Source organism: Candoia aspera, chromosome 7 (assembly GCF_035149785.1).
Source record: "Candoia aspera isolate rCanAsp1 chromosome 7, rCanAsp1.hap2, whole genome shotgun sequence".
In the NCBI taxonomy this organism is placed as follows: domain Eukaryota; kingdom Metazoa; phylum Chordata; class Lepidosauria; order Squamata; family Boidae; genus Candoia; species Candoia aspera.
In genome coordinates this window covers 47,744,868-47,763,518 of record NC_086159.1, presented here as the reverse complement: position 1 = coordinate 47,763,518, position 18,651 = coordinate 47,744,868, and the positions used below count along the sequence as shown (strand labels likewise).

General features: G+C 37.4%; 1 protein-coding gene across 5 annotated transcripts in view; it reads left to right on the top strand.

The window, feature by feature from the left end:
* The window catches only part of TBC1D30 (TBC1 domain family member 30), a 43,472-nt gene extending 26,236 nt beyond the window's left edge, over nt 1-17,236 (top strand). For 2 of the 5 annotated variants that reach the window (XM_063309243.1, XM_063309244.1), the window contains 9 exons: nt 1,324-1,509; nt 1,763-1,931; nt 2,883-3,051; nt 7,541-7,646; nt 11,601-11,707; nt 11,831-11,970; nt 13,346-13,552; nt 14,834-14,890; nt 16,364-17,236. In XM_063309243.1, coding sequence (XP_063165313.1) covers nt 1,324-1,509; nt 1,763-1,931; nt 2,883-3,051; nt 7,541-7,646; nt 11,601-11,707; nt 11,831-11,970; nt 13,346-13,552; nt 14,834-14,890; nt 16,364-17,094 — 1,872 coding nt within the window. In that variant the 3' untranslated portion in view covers nt 17,095-17,236. The remainder of the gene's footprint in view (nt 1-1,323; nt 1,510-1,762; nt 1,932-2,882; nt 3,052-7,540; nt 7,647-11,600; nt 11,708-11,830; nt 11,971-13,345; nt 13,553-14,833; nt 14,891-16,363) is intronic. The other 3 variants (XM_063309242.1, XM_063309245.1, XM_063309246.1) reach the window with 2 other exon arrangements.
* The last annotated feature ends 1,415 nt before the right edge of the window (nt 17,237-18,651 follow it).

Genomic DNA, 18,651 nt, shown 5'->3' with positions numbered 1-18,651 from the left:
TGTACCCAGAAAAAAAGCCGCGTTGTTAGATCTGCCCACGGTGCTTGCGGGCACAGCTGTTCAGTTGGCCATGTCCACCACCAGAAGCCTGCTAGTATCGCTAGTTGAATGCTTGGAAAAGATGCATAAAATCTATGTCATGAGTGCTGATAGTGAGCAGGAGGGAGCCCCTATCCAGGGGGGAAAATGCATGCGTAGTTTAGAGGCTTTGAACTTTCCTTCCAAGAAACTCAGAGGAGACCCACCTTAATTTTTGGGTTTATCTGTGAAGGTTTCCCATGGCCTTTCAGTTTGGCAGGATTTTCTGTCTAGTAGAATAGGACAATAAACTCTAGAGACCCAAGATACCGTCTCAGCATGGTTCTTCGCTCTAAAATTGGACAATCTAGTCAAACATATCTTACATTCTATCTAGTATACTTTGTAGATAGCAATCTTGTGATTCACAGCAGATTTTAAATTTGATATTTAGTTGTCTCTTTTAAAAGAGTACTAGTATTCAGCTAGTTACTGCAGAACATTCTTTCCGTATGAAAATTCACCAATCATGCTAGACTATTATACATTACTTGTTTCTTCATTGAATCATATATACTATCTTGAAGGTCTGTATAGATGGTTCAGTCGAGTGATGTACTTTAAACATTTTAAATGAGTATTTGAAGAGATAAAATAGTTGTAATGATTACCAAAATTGCATATACTCTATATACAAATAGATTTTCTTGTATTTTTGTTACACTTTCAGAATCTTTGCTTAAAAGGTTTACAGTCTCAGCAGTATAATATATTGTTCAGTGTTTGATGCTTTCCTTTAATTACACTGGGGTCTTTCTTTCTTTCTTAAAAATTGTGCTATAAAGGCTAGGATTGTAATGCTGCAATTGTTCTTCACCTAATGATGGATTTATACCAAGTGTTCCACTGTGTTAACTAGAAAACAGTACCACCAAAAATATATTGGCTAGCTTAACAATTTCAGTTTATCATGTCCTAAAACAGTATCAATCACTTGCATCAAAATAAAGGTTAAAAAAGAGAGGGAGAATTGAAGAGCTGCTCAGCAGAAAGAATCCATTTTTCATGTGACAGTTCCTACATTACTGTTAATGTATATTGATTGGTTGCAATTACTTCTTGAGATGCTGATTATTTGCTGCATAGTAACGCAAAATGGATGTTTCATACATAGATTCCAGTCCACCATATAAAGTCAATTGACTTCAGAAAGTAAAAATATTGAGATGTAATTTATACTTTTATTTAAAGGAATGTGAAAGTCATATGCCAATATTTCATTGTTTCTCTCCCATCCCCACTTAGGATCTTCATCGAACTGGGTGCAGTTCTTATTGTGGCCAAGAGGCAGAACAAGACAGAGTGGTATTGAAAAGAGTGTTATTGGCTTATGCCAGATGGAACAAATCTGTAGGATATTGTCAAGGTTTTAATATCCTTGCCGCTCTCATCCTGGAAGTAATGGAGGGCAATGAGGGAGATGCCTTAAAAGTGAGTATATCTATTGACCACATTTTTATCCATATCTAGTTTTGCTGGCTATTAAAATACCATAGTATAGGAACAGGGCCCCTAAAGCCTAAATGAAGATGTATGGGTGTGAGAATCAATTATGATTCTGATTAGAATAGAAAGCAGTGGTCTTTCTAACTGTCTAAACATAAGTTACAATGTTTATACAAATAGAAAGACCATTTGTTGGATGATAAATTTTCCTTAAACTCATTTTATGCTTGCTTTTCAGATAATGATTTATTTAATTGATAAAGTGCTTCCTGATAGCTATTTTGTCAATAATCTTAAAGCACTGTCTGTTGACATGGCAGTGTTCCGAGACCTTCTAAGAATGAAACTTCCTGAATTGTCCCAGCATCTGGATACTCTCCAAAGAGCTGCCAACAAGGAAAGTGGAGGTAGACAATTGCCATGCAACGATTTCCTCCTTTGTTTTTTCTGTTTCTTAGAAATAAATTTCCTTACTCTTAACATAAAGTAAAAATGTAAAATTACTGGGTTGAAACCATAAGTGCTGTTTAAATTTAGAAAGTGTTTGAGATGATATCACTAAACAGGAATCTATTAAACCAGATATTTAGATTGACTGTATCAGGAATCTTAGTTAGGTGATAGTCTCTTGATTTGATGTATGCGTATACAATAGTTAGCCTTTTCTGAAGTAGTAGATAATAGACCCTCCTTACTCTCCCTGCATAATTAAGATTATGGTGGTGATGTGTATTTATATGCCACCTTTCCTACAATTATTCTGTCTAGATCAGTTCTAATAATAAGCCAGTGTCAAAAACAATTATGGATAGTTTGGGTAAGTTAGTAAACAAGAAAGTTCTAATATAGTGGGCAATTACAGATTTGAAGGACTGTGCTATTAAAGTATTACCCAGGGAAGCCCCTGATATTTTCTGCATCAGGTGAAGCTTCTCCATTTTTAAATATTAAAGATAACAGCAGAGCAGAGCAGAAGTATTTGTAAATATTTGAAAAGAGTATTTTTATGGGACTTAAAAAATATTTTTACTTTTACTTTGAGATCTCAGACGGTCTGCTGTTCAAGTATCAGTCAGGCCTCACTCAGCTTAGCTTTTCTGAGATCAGCTCAGCTTGGTCATGTGCTAACTTTTGTTAAAAGGGAGTCAGTATATTGTAAACTAAACAATGGCATCCCATGAACAGGATTATCTACAAAATATTAACCATTGCTTTTAGCTTTTTAAATTCATAAGAAGAAATTGAACACAATGGTATAATTCGGTATCATACTACAATTCTGTATTCCACCCGCTTTTGTATTAGGATATGCAGAGGGAACAGCAGGCAATGATTTCCCTGTTCTTTTTCTGTTTCAGGTGGGTATGAACCCCCACTTACAAATGTCTTCACTATGCAGTGGTTCCTGACGCTATTTGCTACATGCCTTCCTAACCACACAGTTTTAAAAATTTGGGATTCTGTATTCTTTGATGGGTCAGAAATTATACTGAGAGTAGCATTGGCTATTTGGGCAAAACTAGAAGAGTAAGTATATTTTCAGTCTGTGTTTAAAAATAAACCATTGTTTTGAGGCAGTGCTATGTGAAATGCTCTTTAAATACTGAAAATTATTATTATGCACCTTCACTTTTCTCTTATAGCGCAAAGTTTTGTTTTTGTTCCGTTTTGTTCCATTTCTGTATTGCACCACACCAATACAGTATCCCTGTTACAATGAGGTTATGTTCACTTGCTCATGGAGAAGGAAGTTATTGGGTTGAGGCCTAAAACCTTTGCCTGAAGTTGAATTACTTTGTTCAGTGGCTATAGTGCTACATCACTATGAGATGCTTTACTATGTACGTGAGAGATGATGAGGTCTACATTAAGATTATGGTGGTGATTTGTGCCACCTTTCCTATAGGAATCAAGATGGAGTACATAGTACTTTCTCTCCAATTTATGTTCACAACAACCTGGTGAGATTTGTTAGTGTGAGTAATCAGGAATCACCCAGGAAACTTCATGGCCAGCTGAGGACTTGAACCATCGTTCCTCCTGGCCTAGTTCACCATATTTTAATCACCACACCATATTTTAGATAGACTTCTAAAAACTGAAGTCTAGCAACCAAAGCCAGATTAGGCACCCATACACAAAGAACTAAATAACCAATATTTAGCTGAGGAATTCACATAATTCACACATACAAAAAAAAAGTCCTGATTTTCTCCCAGGTATTCTTTTCCAGCAACTTATTTTAGAACGATAAAATTATCTCACAGGGATCTGCCACTAGATCATGATGCTTCGCCTGCTCCTGGTAGACATCAGTTTTATAATCAATATATTACAATGTCTGCTATAGAGATCAAGCTCTTTTTCTAACATTCATATACTTTTTGTCTTCCTACAAAGAGGGTCTGGATGCAGAAATTATTGCTAAAGAAAAAATGCTAATGAAGCTCTTTTTAAAAAAGTAAATAGGGCATTTTTATAGATTTTGTTATATACGTCGTACATTAAAAACAATTAAAATCCTATGCCATAATTTGAATGATACTGATTAGCAAGGGCTTAGACCTTTTATGCAAGTGGAAATTGGCTCATGGAATTTTTGCTTATTCCCTCTCAGCTTCCACAAAATCTGTTCTCTAAAAATTGGGACTCTCTCCCAGAACAGGGTGGTGGACAGCAAGGGGAACTTTAAAAGGAAGAAGAATTGGCTAAAATTAGTTGGTTTTTATTTTTGCTAGTTGGAACTTCATTTGGAAAGTGTCCATGCATTTGGTGAACACCTAGAAATTTTTAGATTAAAAATACTACCTCAGTACTAATCATTAATGCTTTGATTACAGTCATGCAACCAAGGAAAAAAGGCCCATTTATATAAAAAGTACAGTTTAAATCAGGTTTTCCTGAGCAACCCAGCATTTTAAATGGAGGTTGTAACAACTACCATTTCATTTGCAACTTTATAGATCTTTATGCAACCTAAAGATATAATGCAAGAGCCATTTTGGTGTAGTGGTTAAAGGCACTAGGATAGAAACAGGGGGACTATGAATTCTAGATCTGCCTTAGGGCATGAAACCAGCCTGGTGACCTTGGGCAGTCATTCTCAGCCCCAATAATCCCATTTTAGTGTTATTATTTAAACTATATTTGGGAGATAGCAGTTTATTCTTACATTTAAATGGAAGGCTTAGTATAATTTTTTTCTGAGATTTATTAGGAATATGTTTGGAACACATCTTTTGCCTGTTACTTAATACAAGAGGGTTATTTTGTGGATGAAGAGATAAAATTTAATGAGACCTGGCACTGCAATTATGGAAAGGAAGTTGGAATGGTATTTTCCTTCCTACAACTAAGAGGAATGACCTATTAAACATTTAGTAATGTTTCCTTCTTTTGTTCAGTGTACAATAATAGAATTATTCTCTATTCCCATCATAGTTGATTAATATAATCATTGTTCAAAACAGATTAATTACAATTGATAATTGCCAAAATTAACCCAGAGTAAAACTAAAAGACCCCAAGGTAGCCATACCCAACTTGAGTATCCCAAATGTGTTGGGCTTTCATAATAGGAAATATGGAATTGAAATCTAGCTTGTCTGGATGCCATCAGGCTGTAGAAGGCTACTCTAAGAGAAAGCTAGTTTGGACAACCAATTCTCTATGTTTCATGCTGCTGAAACATAAATAAATATCAATTTTTGTTTAATTCTTGTTTCAGTTCACTACTCTTGAGCAGTTTATGAGGGTGTGAATAATATAGTATTCGTTCTACATGTACCACCCAATCATTCATAAACTACTTTGAAGCCAAACTTCAATGAGCTTGACTTCTGTTGGCTTTGAAAGCTTGAGGCAGCGAATTTCATGAGTCAGTCTCCTTGCAGCTGACCTATATAAAAGTTAAAAAAAAAAAAAAAAGGCTCATAACAAGTCTTATTGCCACTGCTCCTGTAATTTAGTCAAGTCTGGAGGTTACCATTGCAAGCATAATTTTTAGGTAATTTTCTTCCAGGAAGGGATGCAGCCCAAACTGATAACATATCTCCTAGCTGTTGCCTTGATCCAGGACATGAGAGAGAGAGAGAGAGAGAGGAGTCCAGAAGCACTCCCAAACTGTATACCTGGTCCTTCGGGGATAGTGGTCTCCCATTTAGAACAGGCAGATCTATCCCCTCATTAGAATGATTGCCCCTTACAATGAGCACCTCCCTCTTGTCTGGTTTCAGTTTCAGTGTTATTCCTCATCCAATACATTACTGATTGCAGAGAGGCATTCAGGGAAGTCACCCCATTTCCTGAAGATGTCACAGAAAAATATATGTGGGTGTCAGGAGCATACAGCTCCAAGTATGAGGCTAGTGGCTTCTCAAATCAGGCAAACCAGAAGAAAGCAGATTATTTTGACCCATTTCAGATGGGATTCAGGATGGGCTAAGGGACTGAGACTGCTTTAATTGGCCAAAAAATTGTTTGGGGATCAACCTCTCCTGATTATCATCCCCAGTGGTTTCATATAAATATTGAAAAGCTTTGGCAATAGAATGGAGTCCTGAGCAATGCCATATTATGGCTCCTGTTTTCAAGCAGCAACTGTCTCCAAGCTATATAATCTATAATCTACTTGAGAAATAGAAACAACTAGTGGAAATCAGCTCCAAATCATTCCAAGACTTCTTGGTAACTAGCTGGGTACAATGAATTTTTCAGGCAGATCATCTTAATAAGTCCACTGCCCCTCTAGAAGTGAGGTATAACCATTAATCCAATTTAACTAGTTGGGGTTCCATCCATGACCAAGGAGAACCTTGAGGCTTTCCCACTAACAGAACATCCCCCTGATTAGAAAAAAATGCCAAAATGTATAACTTACATCATGTATTGTCCCTGTGATTAACTGGGATAGACTATCCTTACATTGGCTGCTATGAATTTCTGAATTGTTCCAAACAAAACAGTCCTAAAACGGATATTGAACTCCAGGGCCCTCAAACATCAAATCCAATTCCCTCTGGTCAGTCAGGGATTCTGTTAGACTGTAGCACAAGCAGTAAAGTAACAGAATCTTCAATTTATTCATAATTCAAAATTGAGGTGCTCATGTTCAGCATGAACCAGTTTTGTCACAAGTGTCTTGGTAAGAGTTACTGTTTTCATGAATCACAGCTACAGTACATTTTCTCCTGCTTCAGCTGACAGTATACTTCAGAGTATCCAGCCAGGACTAAGGGGGCCCATATCAGCATACCTGCTTCCCTAAGTAGGTATCTATTTAACAACCCAATGTGGTTTTCTCATCCACAATCAGAAAATGGATGATCTCTGCTTTATAGGACTGACCTGACATTACAGAGGATCAATACCAGGCTCTTTGAAGGGCTGAGATCACTCTCCAATATCTGATTGCTGACAAGGCTTCCTGAAGGGACAGTAGCTGTTAAATGTCTAATTTCCTTTTCCCTGTGTAACAGCCTGCCATCACCAAATCTTTATTCTCTGCCACTACTGTGATAATCATCCTAGGGTACTGAAGATTTGCTTCTACTTCAACAGATCAATTAAATAAAAAGAATATCATATGGGATGGGAGGAAACCATTTAACCCAACATCAAAACAGAAAAACCATCAGGAATCAACCCATGAAATACACTGAGTATATTTCCTGAAGTGGCAACCAAGCTTTCATGTCAGGTAGCATGTACCAACTTTCTCTTTGAGGCCAGGGGAGTTTTAACTTCACCTACCAGCTTCTCCTGCCTCTGACCCAAGAGCAGACCCAATTACTCCAACACATTCATTCTCACATTTCACAGTTAGAGGTATTGATTTCAAGTCACCCTTGAAGTAGCAACCTTTTTGAAGTTGCCCCCTTTGGGTCATCATCACCTAGGCTAACCATCCTTAAATGTAGTCCTCTCCAAGAAACAGATAACAGCTGAATAAAGCACATAATGTACAGTATAGGATTACAACATGTATAGTAATAGAAATATTTGTGTTGTGATGCAGGCAGATAAATTCTTGTGAAACTGCTGATGACTTCTATGGCACCATGGGAAAATTAACACAGGAGATGCTGGAAGATAAACTCATTGATAGCAATGAACTCATGCAGGTTAGTAAGGAATTATGACATTAAGGTTGGATGTTAAACCAACTTGATACAACTTTTTAAAAAAGTATTAAAGGTTAATTAGGGAGAACAGTCAAAGACTCAATCCCTGACTTTTCCAAGTAAAGCTGAGAAAGGCCTCTGCTTCAGTTCCAGAGGAACTGCTGTCATATATATCAGTGAGAAAATTGGGATAACGATTGACATGATATCCAGCTTGCTGTGTTCAATAACTCTTAAAACTCTACTGAAATTCTTAATAGCTCTCCCAAAGCATATTGTACTATTATTAATAACAGGATTCCTTTGGGTATTGTTTGCTTTCTATATAACTTTGGCAGGTATATTAAAGGCAAAAAATAATCTTATGAATAATGCAATATTACTGTGCTTTTAAAATAAATATATAATGGCTGTCCATGTAGCTCTTGAAATATCCCTGATAATTCTTTAGAAGTTAGTCTGTATAGTGAGAAATATGTGACGAATATCAGTTTAAACCTGCACTCCATTCAGTTATGGTCTGCATTTCAGTGGTTAGTTTGAGTGTGAAATCACAACATACAATTTTTATGGCTACCAGATCTGGGCTGCAAAAATCCACTTAAATAGCATCAAACAGACAAATTCTTTGCAGTCCAGATTTGATAGCCCCCTGGTATTTGTCAGAATAAAATTGATCTAATTCAGATAAGCTAGTTCCTCCTCCTCCTCTTCCTCCTCTCAACAGCTAAGTGTATATTACTTTCAAGATATTGCTGAGGAAGTGGAAATTACATATTACATTTCAGGAGAATAGTCCTATAGCTGGAAATGAACCCCCTCCCCCCACATTGGTGTGTGTGTTTAAAAAAAACCCTTGAATCTCTGAAGATCAGGAACACCAATGAAATGATATGGTCACTGTTTCATTTATGAGACAGACTTTGTAAAAAACAAGTTGTTATTGGAATAAATAATTTCCAGATTCTCTCAGAATCCTCCTCCCCAGGAAGGGATGTGGTACAATAATAATGAAGCAGGTGAAAGTGATGAAACTCCACTAATGGTGGGGAGCAGAATTTAGCCTTGTATTGCTTGGGGGAGTGAAATTGTTTCCACACTTGCAAGTTTTGTGCTGATACACAGCATGGGAAAAAAATATGTTGCAGGAATTTTGCCACTCCCTCCTAATACAAACATAAAGGAATTTCATCTTGAGATGAGCTTAATATTGAATTGCTTGCCCTCCTCTATCAGTACAATGTGGGATTTTCCCCACTTTTCATGGAAGATACACATTTTGATGTCTAGCAGATTTGCATATTAAGCCAAACATATTCACTCAATACTTTATTTATTAAAAAATGTAATGTAATGGAGAAACTTTTCCCAGTATTATTGCTTTGAAAATTTCATCTGGCATTATTGATGCCCTTTGTTCATTTCTTAAAACTGAAGCATCTGTTAGCCCATAATTTCAGTTTGCAGAGGCCTATATTTAGAACAATATTTGAGAATAAGGAATCTGTTGATTTCTTATTGTTACTAGGTACTAGAAAGCACTATCTAGCTGACCTTGGCTGGTTTGGTCTAGTGGTTAAGGCACCAGGCTAGAACCCAGGAGTTCTGGTCCCGCCTTAGGCATGAAAGCCGGCTGGGTGACCTTGGGCCAGTCACTCTCTCTCAGCCCAACTCACCCCACAGGGTTGTTGTTGTTGTGGGGAAAATTGGAGGAGGAAGGAGTATTAGGTATGTTCTCCACTTTGAGTTATTTATAAAAATAATAAAGGTGGGATAGAAAATCTTTAAAAATAAGCAGAGTTAGACCTGTTTAGTAATTGGAAAGGAAACCTCCAGAAGATCCCAGGGCTGTAGGCTAGACTGGGGAAAAAATTAAAATATTCCATAAGAATCAGTCAGTGACAAATCCATTTGTACTGTGTTCCCAAATTACATGGATGTGTGGGATGCATCATTCCTGTCCAAAATTGTTTCCTTCATAGTGCAGAATAGAAGAAGGATCACCTGCTCTCCTACTTTCTATCCCTATTCTGCTGACGTCATGAGTATGAAAGGGTTAAGTCTGCAATAACCAAATGCTGCTCTGTTTGGGATTGTCCCTTTTTTTATTGTACATATACAATTAACAAAGCAATTTTTAAACTAAACAAAAAACCCAATATAAACCAAAACAAAAGAAAGAATATAAAAAAAACCCAACCCCAAACAAACTACAAAAAAAAGGTGGGTAGCGAAAAAATTAGCTTATGCATTACATTTATCAATAGTTACATAGTCCCTGTCCATGCAAATTTGCTGAAGTATTTCTGGTGGCTCTGCAGAATTCTGTGATAGATCGATAATGTAGATTGTTGATATTAAGTTCTCTTCCCTGTTTATCTCTTGCCTTGTTGTTCAAGTCTTTACATCTCTCCTTTTGCCTGCCTTTAGTCCTGTTTTGCCAGTTACCTGTTTTTGAAGTCTGCTGAGTTTTAATGAATAAACATCAAGCAATATTTTTTGCTACCTGAACCGAGTGTTTTTGTGTGTGTGCTTGCTCTGAACTGGCTGTAGGGCTTATGAGTGTGCTGGGTGCAAACTTCACTGGAAATGGTCCACAGGAATTTTGCAACATCCCTGAAGTTACTAGTACAGTTTGACTCTAAGGCACCATGACCATATTTTCTTGGGGAAAAAAAGGACAGACCTGAAAAAGGGGCAAGTCTGAAAGGTTCATAAGGATAAGAAATTTTAATTGTTTTACAAAGGAAAATTCAAGAGCAAAACCAAGAAAAACTTTACAAAAACGCATATTCTAATAAAAATATATAAAGTCAAATATGTAAATATATATTTTAAAGGCAATTCAATCTCCATATTTTTCACATGAATGTGAAAGGCTGTGCATTAAGTGGTACCTTTTGTACAGTAAAAGTTACCTGACCAGAATGAAAGACAAAAGTGAGCTTTTGAGGAATAAATACTGTAAATCTAAAGAACAGTATGGTCACTGTATTCTAAGGAGACTTTATTAAACAGGCTCATAATATTCAAAATTGCCCTATCAATGTGTTTCAGTCATAAGTCATAAGTTTTTATTATAAGCATTTTCAAGTCTTCACTTTTTCTTACTGCTACTGTCATACATCTGCCTTGATAAAATCTTGGTGGTTTTGATTATTTGTTGGATGACCAACAGTAGAAATACTAAAAGAATGAGAAATCAACTTGACATGACAGTGTTATTTTTCTTACTGTAGCATAATTCACACTATATAATTCCACTGAACAAGCCTAAACCAGGCTGGAAAGTATTAGCACAAAGTCATCTAATGAGCCTTGTGATATAATGAGAATTTGAACCTGGATTTCCATCATTCTAGTCTAATATTCTAACCAAACCTTGATTGTTACAGGCTTTCTGATCATAGGAAGCATATGAGATTTGTTAATGTTGAGATATTGAGAAATCCATAAAAGAAAAGAGAGTGTTTCTTTATATAAGTAATAGATATTTTTTTACAAATCTATTTTCATTAATACAGACTGATTCTTTAAAATTGAAATTGTGTAGTTCAAGAATTCTAAGGCATTGAGGGCAAATGCATTTAACATATAAAATAGGTGGTTGCGTGTACATATGCATATTTTGCTCTGTCTACAAATGCCTTTGAATTCAAGGAATATGTGCATTCACAGAATTGTCATATGTGTACATTCTTGCTATCTCCACTGGTTATTTCAGGAGTTGACTGGTTATATTTCTTGTGGATTACCTTTGTCTTTCCTGCAGACAATATCTGTTGCATTAGTAAAAATCAAGCTTTTCACGTTTGCTTTTGTACATATGGAAAAGGTACTGTCTAATCTTGCAAATGTGTGAGGATCATTTCATATCTGAATTTGCATGAAAAGTGGCTTAATGGCATTCTTTTCAAATCTACACTTGGGTTTCTTTCCCCTCTTTTTTCATAGATGGTTTATTCTATGGCCCAGTTCCCCTTTCCTCAACTATCTGAATTAAGGGAGAAATATACGTACAATATTACACCATTTCCCGCCTCGGTAAAATCACCTGCAAGGTAAGGCATCCCCTGGCCCTTTGTGGTGTAAGTAAAGGAAGGTAGAGCTCAAGGAATTGTTTACATTATTATGGCTGTACCTGATTATCTGAGAAAGTCATATCTGTGTGCTCTGGTTTTTAGCCAACTGGGAAAAATAAAAGACAGTGATGAAGAGAATGAAATAGACGATGAAGACTCAATAGCAAATGTTATTGGATGTCTTGGACCATTTGGTGGATTTTTGGCTCCAGAACTACAGAAGTATCAAAAGCATTTCAAAGGTAAACATTAATCTTTGGATATTTCAGTAATTTTATGGGGTTTTCAGCTGGGATATTCAAAGGCCCTTGTTGCTGAGGCTAACTTCATTTCTCCAAAACATGACATTTCAATTCCTGATCCCAGCCAGACTTAAGCTTATAATCAAATATCTAAATAAAAAGCCACTGCAGTTGTATGGCCTGTAAGACAGTGACATGGTGTGTTCAGGACAGATAATTTATATGATAAATAAGCCTCTATGACAAGGTTAGACAATATAGGAATCAAAATGTGGCCCATTAACCCCATTTTTTGCATCTCCTAGATCCTCTACCATTGCACTATTGGAATTTGGTAGGAAACCATCCAAAAATTGAAGCAAGGTCTCTGACCATGCCTTTCATATTATAGTTTTATACTTCTAGTTATATTGAATAATTGTTGTATTGTTTTATGCTGGTCTTTGGCTGTAATGAAGTTTTTGTTTGTAAATGTTTTATTAACTGAAAAGCATTGTAAAAGCTGCTTCTTCCCAGACACTGCAAAAATACGAACCACAGCTCTGCAGGTGACTTCATGATGCCAGCCTGCCCAACACACTTCACAGATGCTGAAAACAATATTTGAAATAGAGTAATGGTCCTTCAGTTGAGAAGCTCCCCACATCCATTCAGTAATGATGATCATAGTGTGATAGAACATGATTAGTTTTTCGTATATGATATGATAATGGGTCTTATGAATTCATTAAGAGATTGTTTTTCTATCAGTATCTGTCTTATCCCTCTTCATTTCCATGGCTTGCTGTGCACTACATTGCAAAATAACCTGAAACCTTCAGCCACAAATTTATCATTCATGAAATTAAAGCAGTAATTCCCATTGTATATACAGCTTTTGATTCTAAGTAGCTTCTGTAGGACTTCTAAGTTTTCTGATTGAAGTAAAAATATCAGGGGTAGCTTCAATTGCGTCATTGTGACCACCACCTTGACTTTTTTTACCAAAACCCTGCAGATACCCCTGGTAAATATGGATAATATTGGTCAATTAGGAGGCAAAGGTTAACTGACCTTGACAGATCTTGAAAAGCTGAGCTAAGGTCCTGGTTGTACTCCAAGGCTACCAGAAAATCCCAGGGTTGCAGGTTAGATTGGGAAGCATCTTTTAAAATCTTTAATAAAATTATATATATAAAAGAAGATTGGGAAGCATCTTTAAAAAAACAAGCACTCTGTCTTGTCACTAAGAAAACTCCATAGAGATATTGAAAGGGACTTTTATTTTTTATAAATACCATCAGGATAGCTAAAGCCATTGTGATGCAGAAGTTGCCTGAGAGAAAGCCTGTTGTTAGTGGATTGCATTCTGATATATTTTTGATGTTTTTCCTAGATCATAACCCAGAGCAGAGTTTAGGCTCGAGTAACATTGCAGAACTAAGCCCCGGAGCAGTGAATGCCTGCCGAAGTGAATACCATGCGGCTTTTAACAGTATGATGATGGAACGTATGACCACAGACATCAATGCACTGAAAAAGCAGTATTCTCGGATAAAAAAGAAGCAGCAACAGCAAGTTCATCAGGTGTACATCACCGCAGGTAATTAATAACTCTGGAGGAATTATTAGTTGCATTTATATTAAGAAGCAAATCATATTTGTATTCAGGTTTGTTTACGGGTAGTCCTTGAGTTATGATGATAACTGGTCACTAAGAAATGCAATCATTAGGTGAAACATCATGTGACCACATCACTTAGTGCAGCAATCCCAGTACTCCCTGTTGCCATTGTTAACCAAATCCCACTGGTCATTAGGTGAGGACCCACCCCGATCCAAGTCATTCCTGGCTTCGACCCGCCCAGCCCCAAGCCTTGGTAGGGTAAGGGACTGCCTCCTTTTGAACTCCCCCACCCACCTATGTCCCCCATATCTCTGCTCTTTTGGCTGCCCTGCATGGCAGCACTGGGGCTGAAGAGGAGGCCGACCGCCATTGCCCCCAGGTTTCTACTTCAGCCCCAGCGGCTCTGCCACCAGGGAGTCCTACCTCAGGCACCATACTGTGACCAGCCACCCCAGCACCACAACGCAAAGCCCCTGCCACTTCCACCACCCTGTGCTCTGCAGGCCCCATGCAAGGCAATTGCTGGCCGCACCAGGCCTTCTTCCTCAGAAGTTTTCCAAAGGCCTTCTGAAGCATCATGAGAACGGGGCACACTATTTGGAGAATGCTGCGAGCGGCCTCGGGAAGAAGGCCTGTCATGGCCAGAAGCTGCCTCACATAGGGCTGGGCCAGGTGTGCCTCATCAGTGGGAGGAAGACAGCTAAGGCCAGCGGGGTGCGGCAGGGCCTGCAGAGTGCAGTTCAGTGAGGGAGGCAGTGGCTTTGTGCTGCGGGGCTGGGGTGGCTGGCTGCGGTGAGGGGCTTGAGGCAGCCCTCCTCGGCTGCAGCGCTGGGGCTGAAGTAGAGGCCCAAGGGCAATGTGGCCTGGCTGAGACTGCTGAAGACCCTGGGCCTCTACTTTAGCCCCAGTGCTGCGCCACTGCCGAGGAGTGCTCTGTGCACCAAAAGGGCAGAGATTATGGGGGGAGATAGGCAGGTGGGGGGAGTTGAAACGCCCCTGTGGTCATAAGTGCGGGCTGCCAATCACTTGAATTTTGATCATGTGACTGCAGGGGCACTGCAACAGCCATAACTTTGGGGTTTGGGCATAATACCATTCGTTCAGCATCGAATGGTCATAACTCAAGGACTACCTTTATATAAAGAAGAAGAAGGGGACAAAAAGACACGATCTGACAGCACGACTGAAATAATCTCATCTGATGGCAGAAAGCTACTTATAAAAGAGTTTATAATCTTTGTTTTTTTTTTTTGTTAGGGTATGAAGATGATGACCTTGGGATAGTATTAGATCCCAGGGACCAGCTGAATAATGGTATTTAAAGATATCTATGCTATTTGGTATACCTCCATAGGTATTCAGCATTGATTTCACTAACACTTCTGGCATCCTTGGATTTGGAATAAAAACTTCTAAACACCTAAATAGGTGCAAAGCAGCAGTCTGAACTACTGAAGATTACAAGATTATGTTGAATAGAAAGAATGTTGGTCTAAATTCTGCTAGTTTATATATAAGTAAACATTTATTTCACAGGCTCGTATGCTGCTTAAATTAGGATGAATCTGTACAGTTAATGGTAATATTGTCTGTGGGATTAACAATGGGAGGCCTACACTTCCACTCACCCTCCTGGGATTAGCCTCCTGCCACTAGTGTGATAATGCAAGGATTTGCACGCTGTATCTGGCCCTGTGGACTTGTCTCCATCCGCTAGGATGGACGTTCAGGATAGTTAGTCCTGCATGTCACAGGGAAGTACCTTTTCTAAACTTTGAGAAGTGCAATACAATTACGTTGCCAAAGCCAAAATAAAAATTTCATTTTCCAAGATTGCCAAATCTTCCTTTACTAATCTTTTCCAGCTATATCGTTTAGCTACATGTTGATTATTTTTGACATTTTGATCTGCTTTGAGAATGCCATATTAAATTAATGAACCTTCATTGCATAAAATCAGATACGACACAGGTCTTTGATTATCTGCTTTATAAGTATGAGTTAAAGATCTCTGGCATCCTATTGGTATGATTTAGTAAATCTTACCAGGAATCCAAACATAATTACTTAAATTACTATCATGGTGGTGTTTTATTCCTTGACTAAAATAAACTAACTCAATCCATAGTTTAACTATTACAATACAGTATTATACTGTATATAAGATTTCACATTAGTATCTATTCTGATCATCATTGCTGGAAAAAACAATTTATTTTTATGTGGCATTATTTTGGGGATAGCTGATAGGAAAAAAATTGTTAGGATTACTACAGGGTAATTAATGAATCTGATTTGTAGTTAGTAGTAGTGCACAAGAGAATGGCATTTTCTGGGAGGAGAAAGAAAAGTTCCCATTTGTAACTCTGAAGAGTCACTCCTAGTCATTGCAGATAATATTGAGAGAGACAGACTCATTGTTCCAAGGCTGCTTTCTATATACCACATCTTTTCCTTTAACATTCAGAAATGTTAATAAAAATTAATTTTCGCTGTTTTCTACTCTGAAAACAATGTGTTCTATTTTTGCAGCCATGTTGTTTTCTAGTGAATAAAACTGTGCAGCCAATCATAATGCTTGTTGGCAAGACATCTTTGAATCAGGTTTGGTTTTAAAAATAATGCTGTAGAGTATAACGGATACTCCTCTTCTTCAAATCCTAGAAATCTTTGCTTTTGTGTCTACCACATAATCAGAAAATGTGCCATCTATTTACTTGAGGTTTTTTTTTTTTTGCCAAGTCTATTTCAACAGTATACTTTAAAATATTTATTTATTTATTTCAGATAAAGGTCCAGTTACCAGTCTTCTGCCTTCTCAGGTAAATCATTCTCCAGTGATCAACCATCTTCTGCTTGGTAAGAAGAGCAAACAGACCAGCAAGTCTGCCAAAAATAATGTTCCAAGCCACACTGGGGGAAAGATGGTACCAGGCCCCCATGAAGATAGTAAAGCAAAGCTAAACTCTCCGTGGCGCACTCACATGAGAGTACACCGAAAGAACATAGCGAGAGCCAAAGGCCAGCTGGGCTATGGAGATACTATAGGACTAATAGAGGAGCATAGTGAACATGGGAAACCTAACAGTGTTAATGCAAAAGAAGAAACTGCAAACAAATCTAGATCTATGGAAAGTGATGGGAACATTTCAACTGATGGACAGTCTCCTGAATCAGCTTACAAAGATACCAATACCAGTGTCAATGTATCAGTGGTCCAGCAGAAGCTGAAAACATTGGAACTCACAGAGAATGGTACAGATGGTACTGAAGATGAAACACATACTTCTGAGTTGCCAAGTTTGGCCAGTGACAGTGGAACAACGGCAAAATCCTGCACTCCTAAGTCACAAGTCTTTTGTCCTTTCCCTAGTGTCAAGCCACTCAGAAAATCAGCCGCAGCCAGAAATCTAGGATTGTATGGCCCAAATGAAAGGACCCCGACTGTACACTTCCCACAAATGAGTAGGAGCTTTAATAAGCCTACCAGTGGTAACAGCGGGTCTAAAAAACGATGATATGTAAACAACTGGCACTTCCTTATTATAATTGTTACAGCTACCATTATTTTAGGTTGTATTATGCTTTATGCTTCCAAAGGGATTCTAAATAATTTAACTCTTTCATTGAAATAATTAAGATAAACAACTTATGTATAAATTGTCTGGGTTTTTTTTAATAATGTAGACAAGCAGAAGTACATAGTGGCATAATTCTTTTTCATGTTAAAAAAAACACCGAGTTGCAGCATGAGAAATGTTTGCCACTTCATAGATAATAGCCATAGGAAAGAACTTTAGAAAGTTTAATTCAAAGCTGTTCAGTCAAGAATTCTCAAATACTTGAGGGCAATTTTTAACTTCATTCACCATCCAAAAATTTTATCAAGACTTCCACCTTTTTATGTTTCAGTGGCTTAATAACAGATATCCTTAGACGCTTAGAAGAACAGCACTGTTACTGCTTGTCATCTGTATCCTTACACTAACATATTTAAGCATCTGCATCTATAGTTTTCTAACTACTGCTATTATTTTATTTAATTTTATCAGGCAAAGAGATGCTGACACATTTTTTTTAACTTATTCTGGGTGACAAATTACTTTTAGTAAGTCACAATGATTGTAGGAAGACATACTTACATCTGATACTTTTTATTGTTACAGTTCCCAGCAGTATTTGCTGTTAAGACAAATCTACATGGCCTAATCCTATATTACTCAGTTTTAAACTGGGTAGGGCTTGCTCCCAGATATGCGAATGAAGGGAAGGATACCTGACAACCAACCAACCTTCTTTCCTTAAGTCAGATTTGGTGTGATGTTTTCCCTAATGTGTCAGTTTGTGAGTTAAGCAGATTCATGTTTGTCTTCTGATGTACTTTTTAAAGCATTTTTGGCGGCTAAGGGTTTTTAGCCTATTTCTCCAGACGTTGCTACTTCTATCTACATCTGTAGTGAAATGATCTGTTGATTCAGAAGTGTGAAGAGATTGGATCTGGTGTGTACTGTGCAGTGTAAAACAGAACGAGGAACCTGTGTCTCTACTGAAATCTCATTATTAGCTACGTTGGTTTGAAGTGACAGGAGATGTGGCTCTTTAGATGTTGCTGAACTATAAGTTCTTCACTCATGATGTAAACTGTTAAAACTCTAAGATCTGGCAAGTACTATGAAATGTGTGTTTTCTTATTTACGTATTTAAAACAAAGCTTTATTACTATCAGTGACCAATAGTCAAGATTAGCATAACGTAATGTGGCAAATATACATATAATATTTTAAAAAGCCCTAAAAAACTAGCCATGTTATTTTTATTGCTAACTGACCAGGAATGTATAGACAGGCAATCACACACAAGTTTTCTGTGCTGCTACAAATGTAGGTTTTTGGTCTGATAGACGGTAACACATGATAGACTATTTTAAAAAAACAGTACATGGAAGATAGCTTCTCTTTTTTCCCTCAAATACACCATGCAAAACATTTGCTTTTGCATTTTTAACTATATAAAATTTGCAGTATCTGAGGTTAATAGCTAACAAATAACTTTTCCAGCATGTCCCAATTAATTTA